The sequence below is a fragment of the Natrix helvetica genome (genome assembly GCF_964273705.1).
Source record: "Natrix helvetica genome assembly, chromosome: 2".
NCBI classification, from domain to species: domain Eukaryota; kingdom Metazoa; phylum Chordata; class Lepidosauria; order Squamata; family Natricidae; genus Natrix; species Natrix helvetica.
The window spans coordinates 124975628-124994503 of record NC_138552.1 but is presented as its reverse complement, the minus strand read 5'-3'; the positions used below and the strand labels follow the sequence as shown (position 1 = coordinate 124994503).

General features: G+C 39.7%; 1 protein-coding gene across 1 annotated transcript in view; it reads left to right on the top strand.

The window, feature by feature from the left end:
• Positions 1-1473: 1473 nt before the first annotated feature.
• LOC309386163 (cytochrome P450 2K1-like) overlaps positions 1474-18876 on the top strand; it is a 93880-nt gene continuing 76477 nt past the window's right edge. The window contains exon 1 of the mRNA XM_081941234.1: positions 1474-1617. Coding sequence (XP_081797360.1) covers positions 1486-1617 — 132 coding nt within the window. The 5' untranslated portion in view covers positions 1474-1485. The remainder of the gene's footprint in view (positions 1618-18876) is intronic.

Below are 18876 nucleotides of genomic sequence, written 5' to 3'. Positions count from 1 at the left end.
ATCTTTCCGCTTCTCTGGAGCCCCGAAGTTTGTGTGTGTATCGCTGCGATGCTGGCCATGCCTTCTGAACTCACCAACTTCAATGACAACATTTCAATCCATGTATCTCACACATCCTAAACTATTGTTAGACCACCCTGCACTAAATTCAATTCCTCCAGGGGCAGAAACAACATACAGGAATAACTTGCTGCCCAATACCTTTTGGAAAAGCAGCTCAAACAAGTGAGATAGACTTACAAGAAGGCAGCAGATGCCCATGAGCAGGAGGTCCCACCCATAGGAGACAAAGCTTGATTCTCTACCAAGATTTTAGCCACTTCAAGACCTTCCAAGAAGCTAGACCCTACATTTGTGGGGCCATTCAATGTTCTCCGACAAATCAAGTATTCTTCCACCTCCTATTAACATGTTCAATGAAGGTGCATCCAATATTTCATCGAGTATTCCTCTTCAGAGATACTTCCCCTAGCACAATATGACCATGGAATACTTGGGAGTCCAAGCCTTTCATAATGGGGAGCAAACATAAATCCTTTGATTGATTCCATCTAGAATATTTTCTGGAGTTTACTGGAAGAATTGGTGAACCGGCAGCTGATGGACTCAATTGGCAAGCCCAATTCATCAAGTAGCAAAAGCAACGATGCTTTTTCAGCATGTAAAATTTCAGCATGAAATGAAGGGTTTTAACAATGTACAACAGATCTTCCAGTCCTCAAATACAGAAAGGCCTCCATAACCTTCAATACTGCTGTCCCACAAGTAACGGAAACATCTGTCACAGAAACCTGCTTGGCCTGAATAAGAGATCAGGCAGAAAATTAAAATATTTCCCTCTTCTTACTGACCTGAGAGACATAGAAATTGTTTGACACTATGGGAAAACATTAGCTGAATTGTTTCTCCTTTAGTAATGATTAATTTGATTTCATTTCCTTATCTATGTATATATGCATTTATTTATCATACATACATACATACATACATACATACATACATACATACATACATACATAATTGTCTTTAACTAAAAAGTAAAATATTTATTCCAGAAGGTACTGTTAGATATTGCTTACAGGCATGAAGATTTTGCAATTCGTCCTGTATTCCATAATTTTAATAGATTATTTATATACTTTATATTGATCTTAAAAACCTGGGTTGTTATGTAATACAAATAAATGAAAATGGTTTGGTATGTTTTGAAGATTGCACTATTTGTGTACCATGTGCCAGGAAAAAATCAAATTCCTGTTGGGGAAAAAAACAAGGGCAAAGTACAAAAGTTGTTTATCAAACAAAGCATTTTGAGGATTCAGTAGAAAGAGAAGCTGGGCTCTATCGACTGCATTGCTTTCAAATACATGCTGGAATCATTTCAGTTTTCAAAATCTCTTGCAATTTTTACTGAAGACTGCTTTTTAAAAGGAAATGGGTTTGATTGGAGTAATTTTAATTGTACTGCTATTTATTCTTGCAATTATGTTCCTTTTGAAAAGGGGCAGTTCCAGGAATAAGAGCTCCCCCAATCTCCCCCCAGGGCCCAGGACTATACCCATTTTGGGAAATCTGCATATGATGGACCTGAAGAGGCCTGACAAAACAATGATAGAGGTAAAGCCTGATAATGGACAAGTCTCTTTACCATTCTTTGCCAAAACTTGTTGGGATGGGACAAAAACCTAATAACTTGTTTGGGTAAATCTGATGTGCTCCCGGATGGTGTTTATGGTATATGGAAATGTTCAAAAAGTGTAGATTTTGCTGGTATCAAAATGCATTTAAATATTCTGAAAGCATTATTTCAAGAAAATCTGTTTGTTAATCAATGTTAAATGTTGCAATTGAATAAATAATTTTCTGATTATTTAGATTTACAGAAATGTTCAAATCCCAAGAACCCTTTGAGGAAATATAAATTCTCTTAAGCTTGAATGACTGGATCAGGGGTGGGTTTCAAAAAAGTTTATTGGTGGTTCGGTGGGTGTGGCTAGGTGGGAGGCCAACTTGACATCACTCACACAGTCAGATGACCCCACCATCACCAAGCTACACCCACCAAAATGGTGGCAAAATTTTTTGACTAGGGGGTGGGGTTCTTCGCTGTCTCATGGACAGTGCTGGGGGCGAGCCTAGCAGCTTGCTCTTGAAGTAGCAGCTGTGGCCGATGGGCTTGGCCCTGGGTGCTTGCTTCATCTACCCAGGATGCTCTGTCTGCCTGGAAGACCCCCCCCCTGCCGGGCCAAGCCAGGAGGCCTCCCTGGTGATGGGAATTTGGTTGTGGTGGTGCCTCCTCCAGCCCAGGTGGGTGACTTTGTGCCTAGGCTTCGGGGCTCCCAGAGCAGCCCGTCTGGCTCCAGCTACCCCCAGGCTGGTGGAGCACCCATAACCGCCCTCCCATCCACCAGGAAGACTGCTGGCACTGCCAGGTTCCTCCAGGTGAAGGGGAGCCATGCTTGGCTGGGCAGGGGGGTCGTGAGGCTTCAGGCCCAGAGCAGGCAAGCATGGCCGCCCCACCAAGAGGAGTGCTTGCCTCTGTTGCCTCCGAAGGTGGCAGATAGCGGCAGGGGCTGCTGCTGCAGGTGCGAATGGAAAGCGCTGGGCATTGGGGGATGCACTTCTGCCTTGTAAAAGTTCCCTGGCTTCATCAAGTAGCTAAAGCCCACCACGGCTCATGGTCAGAGTCTGGTGAAGATCCAGTGGCAGCAGTCGAGATTGGAATGGGCTGGCTGGGCTGGCTGAGTCATCCTGGGCCAGCTATTTATACCCACCAACGAATGGGCATCCTATAGTGACTGCCTCCTCCTGGAGGCAGTCCTGTTCCACCTCCGGGAGTTGAGCGTCCCTGCCTGGTTTGCAACGGCACCGAGAAAGCTGCAAGCCTAAAGGCATCCTTGCTCCCATGTACAAGCTGGGATCTTGTTATCCCCTTGGCTGGGACCTACTGGGTGCCGACCACCCCAATGGAACCCCTCAGCCTGCTCTTCTGAAAGCCAGGTGGGGCATAAAGGTGCTCTGTGTCACTGCATTAAATGTTTGCTAGTCGAACTGAACTGAATAGTTACTGAAAGAGTTACTGCGCAGGTCATAAGCCGTATCTGACAATGATTTATTGCGCATGCTTAACATGTTTATATACCTCACACATTCCAGAGACTTCTTTCCCTTTTGATCTTTGTCCATCTGCCAAGAAGCTGGGAGACAAACTGCTTCTGCCAAAATGTAACAATTAGATAGATTTGTTTATTTCCTTATTTTGTTGTTTTTGTATTAAAGTTTGTTTTTAATTAGAACTTGTTATTGGACTTCATTTTCGCTTCTTAAATAAAATGCTGTTTGGAAAAGCCGCGGTCAAAGCCTCACTGGTTCAGGGTGAAATTTTTTCCCCTGACAATTAATGGTAGCAGAGGATGGTTATAATTTACGGCTGTTTCCTTCCAAGCTATCTTTAAGAGATAAGTGACCAGGCTAATTAGAAAGAATGATTCAGCTACTGAGGTACGCTTAAAAATCAACTTTCTAACCATGCGAAGGAAGAAAAAGAAAAAAGACAGATATGAAACATGCTCGGAAGGATCCAGTTCTTCTGACACAGAAATGCAATACTTCTCACGCTGGCTTCCAACTTCCCAAACTCCAGTAACCGGACTGGATGAAGACCCTGCTGTGGGGGTGTCACTGCGTTAAATGTTTGCTAGTAGAACTAAACTGAATAGTTACTGAAAGAGTTACTGCGCAGGTCATAAGGTCTTATCTGACAATGATGTACTGCGCCTGCTCTTCACACATTCCAGAGACTTCTCTTCCCTTTTGATCTTTGTCCGTCTGCCAGGAAACTGGGAGACAGAATTGCTTCTGCCAAAATGTAACAATTAGATAGATTTGTTTTATTTTCTATTTCTTATTTTTGTATTAAAGCTTGTTTTTAATTAGAACATATGTTTTTCCGGGATTTTATTTCATTTTTTTGCACCTTAAAGATAATGCTGTTTGGAAAAGCCGCGGTCTAAGACCTCATCTAGTTCAGGGTGAAATATTTTCCTCTGACAGGGGGAAGGAGCTACAGGAGGTGAGATCTACGAACAGAGGTCAGTGGTTCCCCCTTCTGATTATGCACGTTCCCAAATATCTCCAAGAGATTACAACATGCTGGGGGCAAAGCCAAAACATTCCACGTTACCAGAGCAACTTCACTCCCAAACTTTTGGAGATTTTGAAACGATTGATGTCTTGCCAAAGCCCTCGCGGCAACTGCCGGCAGAGGAAAAACACCCCCACGCAGAAAGTAAAACTTATGAATCCTTCTCAGACCCTGCGGAAGATATGAAAAGCTATTGTGATCGGATAGAATTCTTTGAAAAACAAGTCCTAGAAGCTAAAAAACACTATAAAAGATTAGAAGCAAGTAGGAGGGGTTTCCCCACTGGAAACCTGGAAGCCAAGAGGCTTCTGTTCCATGCAGCCATTGGTGCAGGGTGCTGAAAAGACCTCCTATCATTGCTGCCATCTTCGCGCATGCACAATATTCCTCTTACCAGCTAGAGGACTTTTTGGTGCCCTGTGGGCAGTGGCTGGGTGGAAAAGAAGACTCTAATCCTCCAGCACTCAAAGAGGTGTCTGAGAGCTTCCCAGCTCTGGTCAGGTAGCCATTCAATGGATGCGAGTTGGTGAATGAGTGGCAACTGGGGGACTGTTTTGGTGGCATGGCCTGCCTACTAGTACTACCAGTTTGGAGAGCCAGCCCCAATTTTTTGGCCGAAATTGGTCCAAACCGGTAGTAACCCATCTCTGGACTAGATATGTACTTAGAGACACTCCCATGTTTGCACATTTTAAGCAGAATTATAAGTCATTAAATTGATTTCTACAGTGACAAGAAGTAATGGGTGGAAACTTGTTAAACAGAGACACAATCTAGACATTGGGACACATTTTCTTACAGTGAGAACAATTAATCAATGGAATAGCTTGCCTCCTGGAGTTGTGGATACAAAAATATACTGGACAACAATTTGACTGGGATGTTATAAGACTCCTGCCTTGAATAGAGGGTTGGCATAGAAGACCTCCAAGGTCCCTTCCAGCCCTATGAGTCTATGATTCATAGTATATCCTGCACAGATTATGTTGTTCCAACATATTAGAAACCTTTTCTCAACTTGACAAGCATTTCTATTGTGAGTATCTTTTATTATACAAGCATTTTAAATGCTAAATGTAGAGCATATCAAAAATTAAAAAATATAAAGACTAATATACCATCACAATTCTCAAGAACAGAAAAAGGAAATAACATTATATGATGACCTAGCTACTTGCGGGATCGTATCCTGCCCCATACATCCCTGCGACCAATTCGCTCGCACAGAGAGGGACTTCTCCAGGTGCCGTCCACCAGACAGTGTCGGGGGGCGGCGCCTAGGAGCAGAGCCTTCTCTGTGGCGGGCCCAGCCCTGTGGAATGACCTCCCCCCCGGATATCAGGACTACCTCTGACCTCCGCTCCTTCCGTGCAAAGCTCAAGACCCACCTTTTCCAAGTAGCTGGCCTGGCTCAACCATAGTTTGATCATATCGCTCCTGACGGGTTTTTAATCTTGTAATTTTACTTAGGGGATTTTAAATTGCAATCTTAATTCTATTTCCATTTATCTGTCTACCTCCTCCACGTATACGTCTATATTTATGTGAATGTACTGTCTATATTTGTATTTTATGTGTTTTTATTGTACGCCGCCCCGAGTCCTTCTGGAGAGGGTGCGGCTAACAAATAAAATATTATTATTATTATTATTATTATTATTATTATTATTATTATTATTGCCTCTGAATTTTGATATGTAGTTTCTTAAACATCTTCTATATATGTGATTCTAATTATTGATTAAAATTGTCTCTTTGATTCCCTTCTGCTGAATTCCAGTGGTCAAAAGAATACGGTCCCATTTTCCGCATCAAACTGGGATTCCAGGAGATGGTGGTGCTAACTGGTTATGAGACGGTGAAAGAGGCTCTAGGGAACCAGGCTGATGCATTTGCAGATAGGCCCTTTATTCCCATTTTTGAAGATGCAACAAAAGGGTTTGGTGAGTTATTTACCTCTGGATTATAGGTGACAAACCTTTCAGATGTGTGGTCAGTACAGATTTTTTTTTTCATTTGAGGTTTGCAGCAGAAAAATCTCAGGTGAGTGAAATAGCTTCAGCAAATCCAACTGGGTTGAAAATTCAACTAAAACCTTTCTTGTGCCACTGTGACTTTGTCCCTCAGTGCCAATGGAGGTAACTGGCAAATAAAAAGGTGTGTCAATATTGCATCAAGCCCCTGAGCCCCACATGCTGCTCACCACTGCATTTCATTCTGTATATTGGCACATTTGGGGGTGGAGGATGGGTGTTTGAAGAATTCCATAGGAAGGATTTCTGCCTGCCTCTCTCCTCATATCCATTGTTATACAAACTTTTTCTTTGTGCAATGTTTTTGCCAGTGGTGAATTTCTGAATCCTTAAAGCATGAAATCTTCCATCTTTGTTGGAGGGAAGGTGGAGTACCGCAGGACATGAAGGATGCAAATATCGTCACACTGTATAAAAACAAAGGCAACAGGGATCACTGTAACAACTACCATTGCATCTCTCTTCTTAGTGTTGTAGGGAAGCTGCTTGCCCATGTTGTACAGAAAAGGCTCCAGGTGCTTGCAGAGAGAGTCTATCCAGAATCACAGTGTGGATTCTGAGCTAACAAGTCCACTACCGGCATGGTATTTCCCCTTAGACAGTTGCAGGAGAAATACGGGGAACAAAGACAACTAGTTTTCGTAGCTTTCATAGATCTTATAAAGGCTTTTGACTCGTTTAGTAGGGATGGCCTTTATAAAATTCTCCCCAAGATTGGATGTCCACCACAGCTCCTCAACATCATCAGGTCTTTTCATGAGGAAATAAAGGGCACTGTGGTTTTTGATGGCCTAACATCGGATTCCTTTGACATTCAAAGTGGAGTGAAGCATGGCTGCGTTCTCGCGCCAACTCTATTCGGGATCTTTTTTGCTGTCATGCTGAAACATGCTTTTGGAATTGCAACAGAGGGTATCTATCTCCTGACCAGATCAGACAGAAAACTCTTTAATCTCTCTAGATTGAGAGCAAAGTCTAAAGTCCAGCTGAAATGCTTACAGGAGTTGCTCTTTGCCGCTGCTGTTACTGCTCACTCTGCCAAAGACCTTCAACAACTTATGGACTTCTTTAGCAAGACCTGCCAAGACTTTGGACTAACAATCAGCCTGAAAAAACACAAATCATGGGTCAGGACATGGATTCACCTCCCTGTATTACTATCTTTGCACAAGAACTGGAGGTCATCCATGACTTTGTGTACCTTGGCTCAACTATTTCCGACACTCTCTCTTTAGATACTGAGCTGAATAGATGCATTGGTCGGGCACCACTTTTTCCAGACTTACAAAGAGAGTATGGCTTAATAAGAAGCTGATGGAACATACAAAGATCCAGGTCTATAGAGTGTCAGGGTTCCAAATAACATCCAAAATTAAATCAGAGTCCAAGGCAAATTATTGCTCAAAGTTCCAATTTATTAAGAGAGTCATGTCGGCACATCTGGGAAAACGCTAATCTGAAAACCTCCCAGTTTTCCCCACCCAGCTGAAAGTTCAGGATTCTGCCCCCACACCCACATGGTCCAATCTTCCACTGCCATGCTGGCAGTTCCACCCATCTAGTTCCAGTCAGGTGCAGAGGTGTAGAGACAAAGGATGACCTTGGATTCTAGAAAAGAGTTTGATTTTGACAATATCACATTCTACTCCTAACTATTCCCCCTCCCATTTCCCCACTAATGAAACAGCATAGTAGAATAGAATATTAGTGTGGCAGGCCAAAGATCCCAAAAGAAACAGCTGCAGGCCTGATAGGTGGCCTTTTCTCAGAAGAAAATTATTTTCTGAAAAGAGAATAATGTGGGGGTTAACATAACAGAATTAACCACCTCTCCCCTGCCCCCACCCTCCATGGGGACCCTTTGGCTTATTGGGAAACTTATCATGGAATTCTTTTACTAACTTATCTGCTTTTAGGTTCCAGCTTTTCACCCAAGTAGCTTCAGAAAAAGGGTACCCCTTCCAATGCACTAAATACTGTAAGCGACCCCTATGCAGCCTGGAGTCTAACATTTTTTTCACCTCATAATGTGTTTCCCCTTCTATCACTACAGGAGGAGGGGGAACTTGAGTGGACAGTCTTATGCTGGACCCAATTACTGACTTCAGCAAGCTACAATGAAATACTGGTAAATTTTAGAATTCTGGGTAGACTGAGTGAACTGTAACTGGGTTAATTATCTTCACTATTGGGAATGGACCTAGAAATTTTGGGCCAAATTTCTTGCTAGGCATTTTTAATGTTATGTATTCAGTAGATACAAACACGTTGTCCCCCAAACAAAAGGGGAGTTGGAGCGAGTGGTGTTTATCAGCTTGCTTCTTGTAGGCGTCTGCCACATCTGCTAGAGCTTTCTTCATATTTTCCCATCCCTTCTTTAGTGTGTCCATCAATTCAGCCAGAGACATGGAGGAGGGAGGTTCAATAGGCAGCTCAGGCATGGGAACAAATTCCATGCCACTGGTAATCTGGAAAGGAGTCAATCCCGTGCTGCTGTGGACTGCATTATATGCCACTTCAGTGAAGGGTAGCAAGTCCAACCAGTTGTCTTGCTGATAGTCCACGTGACACCGGATGTATTGTTCCACCATCGCATTGGCCCTCTTCGCTGCGCCTTTCATGCTGGGATGAAACACTGAGCTGAGTCCTTGTGTAGACCCAATGGATCTCAGGAACTCTCTCCAGAATTTTGTGGTGAACTGGACTCCACGGTCTGAAATGATCCTCTTGGGCACTCTATGCAGGCGATAAATGTGTTTCACAAATATTTTTTGCTAATTTCTTTGCAGACAGTAACCCTGAGCAAGCGATGAAATGTGCCTGCTTGGAAGACAAATCAATAACTGTTCAGATTAATCTATTCCTGCTGCTTTCAGAGAGCTCAATGATGAAGTCTGTTCCAATCTCTTCCCATGGTCGGCTAGGGCTGGCCACTCGTTATAGTAGTCCGGGGGCTTCCCCGGCCGTATTTTCATCATTGCGCAAGTCGCACAGCTTTTTACAAAATTTTCCGCTTCCGATTTCATCTTTGGCCACCAAAAATGATGCCTGGTGAGGTGGAGCATTTTTAGTAATCCAAAGTGGCCTCCTAGTTTCTCATCATGGTTTCAGTTCAAATTGGAACCTTTGGAAGTATCGTGCCCAGCAAACTTGTTTTGGGGATAGTCTTCGATGGGCTTTGAGAGCTTCAAGGTTTTTATGGTCAGTCCAGATCTCGAATGTCTTATCCCCCCTTCCAGGAAATGTCTCCAAATGAGGAGGGACCACCTGGTCGCAAACGCCTCTTTTTCCCAAATAGTCTACCTCCTTTCAGTAGTGGTGAGTTTTTTGGAGACATAAGCACATGGCAAGAGGTGGCATTCTTTAATCTTTTACAGTAGCACTGTCACTACCGCTACATCACTGGCATCTGTCTGGATTATGAATTGTCATTCTGGGTCGGGGTGTTGTAGTATGGGCTTTTGGTAAAGAGCCGTTTTAATTTCTCTAAGGTTTTTTGACAGTCCACTGTCCACTTTAGGAGTTGGTTTGCTTTTGGCTTTGTCGGGGAAGGCCCTGTTTTTAATAGTTCAGTCAATGGGAGGACAATCTCCATGAAAGCCGGAATGAACTGCCTGTAGAAATTTGCAAATCCAAGAAAGCTCTGTAGTTGTCTGCGATTTTCACTTTTCACAGCTTTCACTTTTCCTGGATCCATTTTTATCCCTTCATTGGAGATGCAATAACCCAGGTAATCTGGTGAAGTTTTGTGGAACTCACCCTTCAATAACTTTGTGTTTAGTTTGCCAGCTAGAAGTTTTTTCAGGACTTACCGTACTAGCTTCACGTGTTATTCCAGGGTTTCAGAGAAGATCAAGATGTCATCGAGATAAACGGGCAATCTGCAGTGCAGGTGCTCATGTAGCACCTCATTTATGTACTGCATGAAGACTGAGGGTGCTCCTTATAGCCCAAATGGCATGACTTTGAATTGAAATCTGCCAAGGGGGCAGTTAATAGCAGACTTCCACTCATCTCCCTCTCTGATTCATTTGCGGTAATACACCTCTCTCAAGTCCAGCTTGACTTTAACCAAATGGTTCAACATATCTTTCCCCACTCAGTTGAAAGTTCAAGATCCTGCCCCCACGCCCATAAGCCCATCACATAGTCCAATCTCCCACTGCCATGCTGGCAGTTTCACCCATCCAGTTTCGATCAGAAGTAGAGACAAAGGATGACCTTGGATTCTAGAAAGGATTTTTATTTTGACAACATCACATTCTATTCCTTACTATTCCCCCTCCCAATTCCCCACTAATGAAACAGCATAGTAGAATATAATATTAGTGTGGCTGGCCAAAGATCCCAAAAGGAACCGGCTGCAGGCCTGACATAGAGCCTGCGTCCTGGGCACACTCTTGAACTGCAGTGAGTCTTGGACAGTATGACAGAAAGCTGAACACTTTTCATATGCGCTGTCTCCAACGTATCCTAGGCATCACCTGATATGGCAAAGTTCCAAATAGCAAAGTATTGGAACATACTGGAATTTCTAGCATGTATACACTATTGAAACAGTGACATCTACTCTGGCTTGGGCATGTCGTGAGAATGGCTGATGGTCAGATTCCAAAAGATCTCCTGTATGGAGAATTAGGGCAGGGAAAGCACCCCATAGGGAGACCACAGTTGTGATATAAGGATATCTGTAAGAGGGATCTAAAGGCCTTGGGAATAGACATTAACAGCTGGGAAACCATGATCATTCAACTTGGAAGCTAAAGACGCAGCATGGCCTTCTCCAATGCGAAGAGACACTTGTTCGGCAGGCAGAGGCAAAGAGACAGTCCCGGAACCAGTGAAATCTGGGGCCAGGGCGGGGGACAGAATGTATCTGCCCTCAGTGTGGAAGGGAATGCCACTCCTGAATTGGCCTTTTTAGGCACACCAGATGCTGCATTAGGACCTCTTTCCAGAGCATGATGCCATAGTCTTTTGAGACTGAAGGAATCCAATGTAAAGGATACTATAAATTTCATTTTAAAAGTTTTTGAAATGTATGATTTTTGGACTATGCAACAAAAAAAGTATATAGTATATGAATTTTTGAAAAATAATAATGTATTATTATTTTGAATTATAGTTTTGACTATAGTTTTGAATCATTTAGAAGATATTTGCATGTGGAAAAATGATGATTACTTTCATTTTTTGCTTTGTTTTGTTTGTTTTGTTTTGATAAGGAGATGCTGAAGGCTAGATATCAAAAGCAAAGGATAAAGAAATCTTTAACACAAACTTTGAAATATCTTTCAGTCAAGTTCTTGGACACACTGGAGACAACACTTGATCAAATTGATAGAACATGTTTTAATGAAGTTGTAAAACAAGAATGAGCAAGAAAGGATAATAAAATTATATTTCATTATCTTACCCTTTTTCTCTTCAGGTCTTGTTTTTGCTCGTGGGGAGCACTGGAAAGTGATGCGACGGTTTACATTATCCACATTACGGGACTATGGAATGGGCAAGAGGACCATTGAAGACAAAATCACAGAAGAGTGCAGTGTCTTAACAAAGACAATGAAGACTTATGCAGGTGGGTCAGTGTACTGTAATGGAGCATCTTCTGGGGTAAATGTAGAAAGGGAAATAATTTCTGCAGATTATATCAAATGACCAAGGAGTGTGTTGGGAAGTACCTTCTCTTAAACAATTCTTAAATCCATTGATTTTTCCTATAAAAATACTTCCTTGTCCAATTTATGCTAAGTATATTTACAGAAAGGTGACATTGTTTGTAAAATGGTTCCAGAGGACTTGAATTGTTAATTCAGTATAATCCAACAGTCTCTAATAAATCACACTTCTAGACTTATTCTTCTTTAGAGACTCCTCTAAATCCTCTATTTAGAGCGGCTTGCACATCCTTCCTCTAACCATGAAAATATGTTGTAAACTGGAGTTCTGGCTCCTCCCTGCTTTGGGTCAAGATATTTGATCTTTAAAACTGCACTAATTTAATGAGGAGGCATTGCAATAACTTTGCCAAATATTTTATCCTCAAGGAGTTCCTCAGTTCCAAAGAAAACATCACTGATGTATGGTCAGATATTACAGTTCTGATTCTAGGAACATGCATTACCATTGAAATATTTTTTTATATTTTTAATATAAATACTTCCAATGTTATCAGCAATAGCTACAGCTTTCAATGAGCAATGCCCCCTTTATGTAAGCTGATTTTGAATATAAATGCAGTAGAAAACAGATTTAATTCTAGTTTCATTCACAATTTTTTAATCTATTGTTTTTGTCCAGGAAAACCCTTTGGCATCACCAGAATTCTCACTGCTGCTGTTTCCAACATCATAATTTCTATCCTGTTTGAGAAATGCTATGAATATGAAGATGCCACATTTTTACATCTTATGAAGGTAATTAAGGAAAATATTCAGCTTGTGGGAAGCCCTGCAATGTTGGTAATCTAATTTCATATTTGGCAAAAAAAAATGCCATGAAAAACAGGCAACAGAATGTGTGTTTCAACTTTGTTGAAAAGCAAAGCATGTTGCTTCTCATATCATTGTTTTGATAAAAAAAATTGAGATTTCCACCTGAAAAATTCAAAATATTCAACTTCCATAATATGTGTTTTCCTTTATCATTCTTTTAGCTATATAATTTGTCTCCCAAATTGGGGTTTCTTTTGGGTGCTCAAAAAATAATAATGAAGAATGAAAAAGAGCTCCATGATTTCATAAAGACTACTTTCATAGAATATCTCCAAGACCTTGATGAAAATGACCAGAGAAATTTTATTGAATCATTTCTTGTTCGGCAAAAACAGGTAACAGTATATGTTATAAGTATCCATAATTATTTATTTTTTAAATATATATATATATATATATATATATATATATATATATATATATATATATATATATATATATATATATATATATATATATATATATATATATATATATATATATATATATATATATATATATATATATATATATATATATATATAAAAATATGCTTCCATATAAATTACTTGCTAAGACCCTTGTTTTGAAAATATGGAAGGAAACAAATTTCTAAAGCAATTTTAATCATTTGCTCTTCATTACTTCATTTCAGAATCTGCAGCTACTTAAAACTTCACCCAGATTGATTTCTCTCTCCATTAAAAATGTCATAAATATTGATCACTTTCTGGAGGAGTGGGTCCAAGTGCGGTTAGGAGTGGGTGATTCCTTTGTGCCAATCATTTCTCTTTCTGTGCAACTGTTTGATTTTAGAGTTTTCCTTCTAGAAATCCAGTAGTGTTGGAACAGCTATAACTTCTCAGGCTACTACCCACACATAAAGTGTCAACTGAGATTTCAGGAATATGCGTTACTTGGATAGGGAGAGTTTCCTTACAAATATTTTCTTTATACACTTCAGGAGAATATGAAGATGACACATGGTGGATATTTCCATAATGAAAATCTTATAGGTCTTGTAGATGATTTATTTGATGCTGGTACCGACACAACGGCAAGCACTCTGCGCTGGGCCATACTCCTAATGATGAAGTACCCAGAAATTCAGCATAAGCACTTTCATAATATTGGCTTGCAATAAAAATTAAAAATGACTGAAAAAGAATGGTTGGCATTTGGCATCTACATGAATGAAGGCAAAGTGATGAGTCAAGAATTAAGTTGCCTTTCAAATAAGAATAAGAAAGGAAAGGAAAGGAAAGGAAAGGAAAGGAAAGGAAAGGAAGGGAAGGGAAGGGAACGGAACGGAACAGAACAGAACAGAACAGAATAGCTTTATTGGCCAAGATGTGATTTTGAATCCAAAAGGAGGAGGCTTGGGGTCAGGTTGGCAACCTCGCCCCATAAAAACTCGCCAACCCATACAACATGGTGAAAGAAACAAATAAAAATTTTATACCGTATTGGTCGTCGCGGGGTTAACAAGGGCCGCAGCCGATGTTGAGGTCCCTGGGCATCCATCAACAAGTGGGCTACAAGTGGACCAGCCAACAAAATGACAAAGATATAGTGCAGATGAAAATCGTGCCATAATGGCCTGTTATTACAACTCAGAGCCAAAAAAAGAGGCTATTTAAAGCGAATGTATGATTCATGGAACCAACAATATCCAGATTCAAATGTTAGTGAACAACGACTAGCAGATCAAAGGCGATTTATTATACGATATAAAGTGTTTAGCGAAGTTGAACTTGAGGAAATTCAGGCAAATTGCAAAAAAAAAAAAAAAAACATCACAAGAGGAAATAACTGATACTCAAGACACAACTAAAGAAATCGTAGTAGAACTCCCAGAGGAAGCTGCCGGAGAGGAAATAACAATACTACTGCCAGAACCAGTTACCATTGAACCAACTGGTGAACCAACTCAAAAACAAAAAGAACTGAAGGACAAGATCATGGAGCATTTTCTGGCTAGGGAGGAAAGGCAATGTTTACCATCATTAAAAATTGTCCCTAAGAAAATTTTGGGTCCTATCATGAAAATGGTTAATGCAATGCTTTCAACAATTGAATCGGGAACCATCTTGGAAACAAATCAGTTAATGTACAGTGCAGCTGTAAAAGTCACTAATGAACTAGGCATTAAAATCAAAGCATCTAATCACACAATTGAAAAAGCATCAAAGCCAAAGTGGAAAATCTGATTAGAACAAAAAGTTAAAAAATTAAGGGCAGATGCTAGCAACTTAAAGAACATACATGAGCAATGGCTTAAAAACAGCAAAATCATAGATCAGCTAATCAGAAGATATAGATTGGATACAAGAAACATCAATGAAGCTGTAGAGATTGTAAAACAGCAGATAACAGCAACAGCTAGAAAAATTGAGAGATATGAGGCACAAATCATCCAATACAAACAAGATCAACAATTTCGATCCAACCAACGGCATTTTTATCAAAGTCTTAATGTGAATGGTGACACCAAAAGTGAAAAGCCAGAAAAGCAGGCCACAGCTGAATTCTTGAGAGAATTGTGGGAAAATGCAAAGGACTACAATAAGGAAGCAAAGTGGATACATGACTTTGAGGAAAGCATTGGTAACAAACAAATGCAAGTATTAGAAATAACAACTGAGATGGTCAAAAATCAAGTAAAAAAAGTAAAGAATTGGACATCACTTGGAAATGACCAATTACATGGTTTCAGGCTCAAATATCTGACCAGTTTACATGCAATATTGGCCAGGCAACTGAATGAGATTTTTACAAAATGGCCAAATTGATGAATGGTTGACAACTGGAAAAACATACTTGATTCAGAAAGATGCAATTAAAGGAACAATACCTGAAAACTACAGATCAATAACATGCTTGCCAACAACCTTCAAATTACTCACAGGCATTATTGCAGATAACATTATGGATTATTTGGAAACAAACAACATCTTGCCAGTAGAGCAAAAAGGTAACAAAAGAAGGGGCACAAAAGATCAGCTCCTAATTGATAAAATGATATTAGAAAATTGTAAGAACAGAAAAACGAACTTGAATATGGTCTGGATTGATTACAAAAAGGCATTCGACTCATTGCCACATAGTTGGATCATAAAATGCTTAGAAACAACTGGCATTAGCAAAAATATTACATCCTTTACTGAAAAGGCGATGAAACAATGGAGAACCGAGTTGGCAGTAGGGAATGAGAACTACAGAATGGTTAATATCAAGCAAGGAATTTTCCAGGGTGATTCACTTTCACCTCTTCTCTTCATCATCGTGATGATCCCACTATCAGTAATGTTAAAAAAAAAAATTAGGCTACCAAACAGCCAAAGAAGCCGAAAAAAATTCGCATTTATTATATATGGATGATTTGAAACTCTATGGAAAGTCAGAAATAGAAATCCAATCATTGACAAACACAGTCCGAGTATTCAGCACCGATATTTCAATGCAGTTTGGCATGGAAAAATGTGCCACTGTATCACTGTATAAAAAGGGGCAAAAAAGGGGCAAAATCACTACATATGAGGGAATTGAAATGTCCAATGGCCAACTAATTAAATGCAATGAAAATGAAGCTTACAAATACTTAGGCATTCTGCAGTTGGATAACATCAAGCATGGAGAAGTAAAAACTATTGTTAGGGGAGAGTACACCAACAGAGTTAGGAAAATTTTGAAATCTAAATTGAATGGTGGAAATACAATCAAGGCCATAAACACCTGGGCAATACCAGTTATAAGATACACAGCTGGTATAGTTAACTGGACACAAGCTGATTTGGACATTTTAGACCGAAAAACCAGGAAACTAATGACAATGCACTACAGTTTACATCCACGTGGTGATATTGATAGACTATACCTACCCCGGAAATCAGGTGGCAGAGGATTATTACAAGTGAAGCAAATACTTGAAGAAGAAAAACATGCACTGGCTGATTATTTAAAAGAAAGTCAAGAACATCTATTAATCGAAGTAAAGAACAAAAAATCTATTGAAGGCCCAACAGACGAAACAAGAATACAAAAAAGATGTGATAAAATTAAGAATGGAGAGTTGGCAGAAGAAAGCATTGCATGGCCAATTTCTGGAAAAAATAAAAGATAAAGTGGACAGTGAAAAAACTTGGTTATGGTTAACAGCAGGTACATTAAAGAAAGAAACAGAGTCACTAATCCTGGCTGCGCAAGAACAAGCTATCCGCACAAATGCCATTAAGACCAAAATCGAAAAATCCTCTGATGATGCCAAATGTAGACTTTGCAAAGAGGCTGATGAAACTGTTGACCACATACTCAGCTGCTGTAAAAAAATCACGCAGACTGACTATAAAATGCGGCACAATTCAGTGGCACAAATGATTCACTGGAATTTGTGCAAAAATTATAACATTAAAACAGCAACAAACTGGTGGGCACATAAGCCTGAAAAAGTCGTCGAGGGTCAGATGGTCAAGATCTTATGGGATTTTCGCATACAAACGGATAAAATACTGGCGCATAATACACCAGACATCACACTGGTTGAGAAAAATAAGGTTACAATCATAGACATCGCAATACCAGGTGATAGCAGGGTCGCAGAGAAGGAATATGAAAAAATCGCAAAATACCAGGACTTAAAAATTGAAATTCAACGATTATGGCACAAACCAGCAGTGGTAATTCCAGTGGTAATCGGCACACTGGGTGCTATTCCAAAAGCACTGGAATTACATTTAAAACAGTTAAAAATTGACAAAATCACCATCAGTCAAATGCAAAAGGCCGCACTGTTTGGATCCGCACACATATTACGAAAATACGTTACGACGTCCTAGGCCCCTGGGTGGGGCCCAACTAGTAATCAATGCCAAATCCGGCAAAACAACTGGCCGCTGTGATACAATTCTGTTGATGCAATAATAATAATAATAATAATAATAATAATAATAATAATAATAATAATAATAATAATAATAATAATAATAATAATAATAATAATGCAGCTATACTACATAGATAAATATCCTTAGACATAAGACAGTACTATGGTAATTAGATATTAAGCAGAGTGTTGCCACGAGGGAAAAAAATCTGTCTGTCTAGTTGTTTTGCCATGCAATGTCCTATAGTGGCATCCTGAGGGGAGGAGTTGAAACAGTTTATGTGCAGAATGTGAGGGATCTATAGATATTATCTCAGCCCTCTCTCTGAGCAGTGCAATATGCAGGTCCTCAGTGTATGGAGGTTGGTTCCACCCCCCAAAAAACCCAGACAATGCAACTTTGATCTCATAGAAGGTAAATAAACTAAACTTACATCACAAAGGAAAATGAGTTTTAATAAACTCAAAACATTTATGCCTGAGAATGTTAATCCGGAAGAAAAGAAATCCTTGTCAATTTGCGGAAACATAGAAAACTAGGTCAGGAACATCCAGCATTGGGGGAAAAGAAGAAAAATGGAATATTAATTTACAGCAAACCACCTTCCTGGGAAGTACTACCTAGAACAATTAGAAGATAAAGAAGGAAGAACATTAATTTTGAAATTAAGAAAAGAAGGCAAGATTTTAACACTGATATCCAAGTATGCTCCAAATATAGATTAGGAACAATTATATGGAAGCTTCTTTGAGACGTTAATAAGAAATTGCAGAGAAGGAAGTTTTCATAGAAAATATGGATAAAATGCTATACCTGACCTTAGTCACATCATCTCTAGAAGAAGAAAAAAATTCACCAAAGTTTTTTCATGATATTGATATTTGACCAATGATAGAAGATTGAAAACCCAATAGAGGAGAATATTGGAGAATATCAGAAAATCTGATAGAGGTTGAAAATACAACAGCAAGAGATTATTTCTTTCCGCAAGATACCAAGTGTACTCAAGAATTCATATGTGCTGGATCTCTAAGGTTCTCACTATCAAAGAAATGCAGATTTCCTCTGTGACATGGCCACTTGATTTCAAAAAGAACATTAAAACATGTCAAACAAAATCATTTTGGAAATGCAAACAAAACAGGGAACCTTATAATAGCACATCAGAAAACAGAATGAAAGAAGAGTGATGACAACAAAAGATTAAAAGAACAAACTGTTACATTCATGATTAACAAAATAATTTGCAGAATGTTGAAGGAATTAAATACTAAGAACAAAATAAATGGAGGAAATAAGTGGAGGAATATCTCTTCTCTAAATGGAAATATCCTTACAAA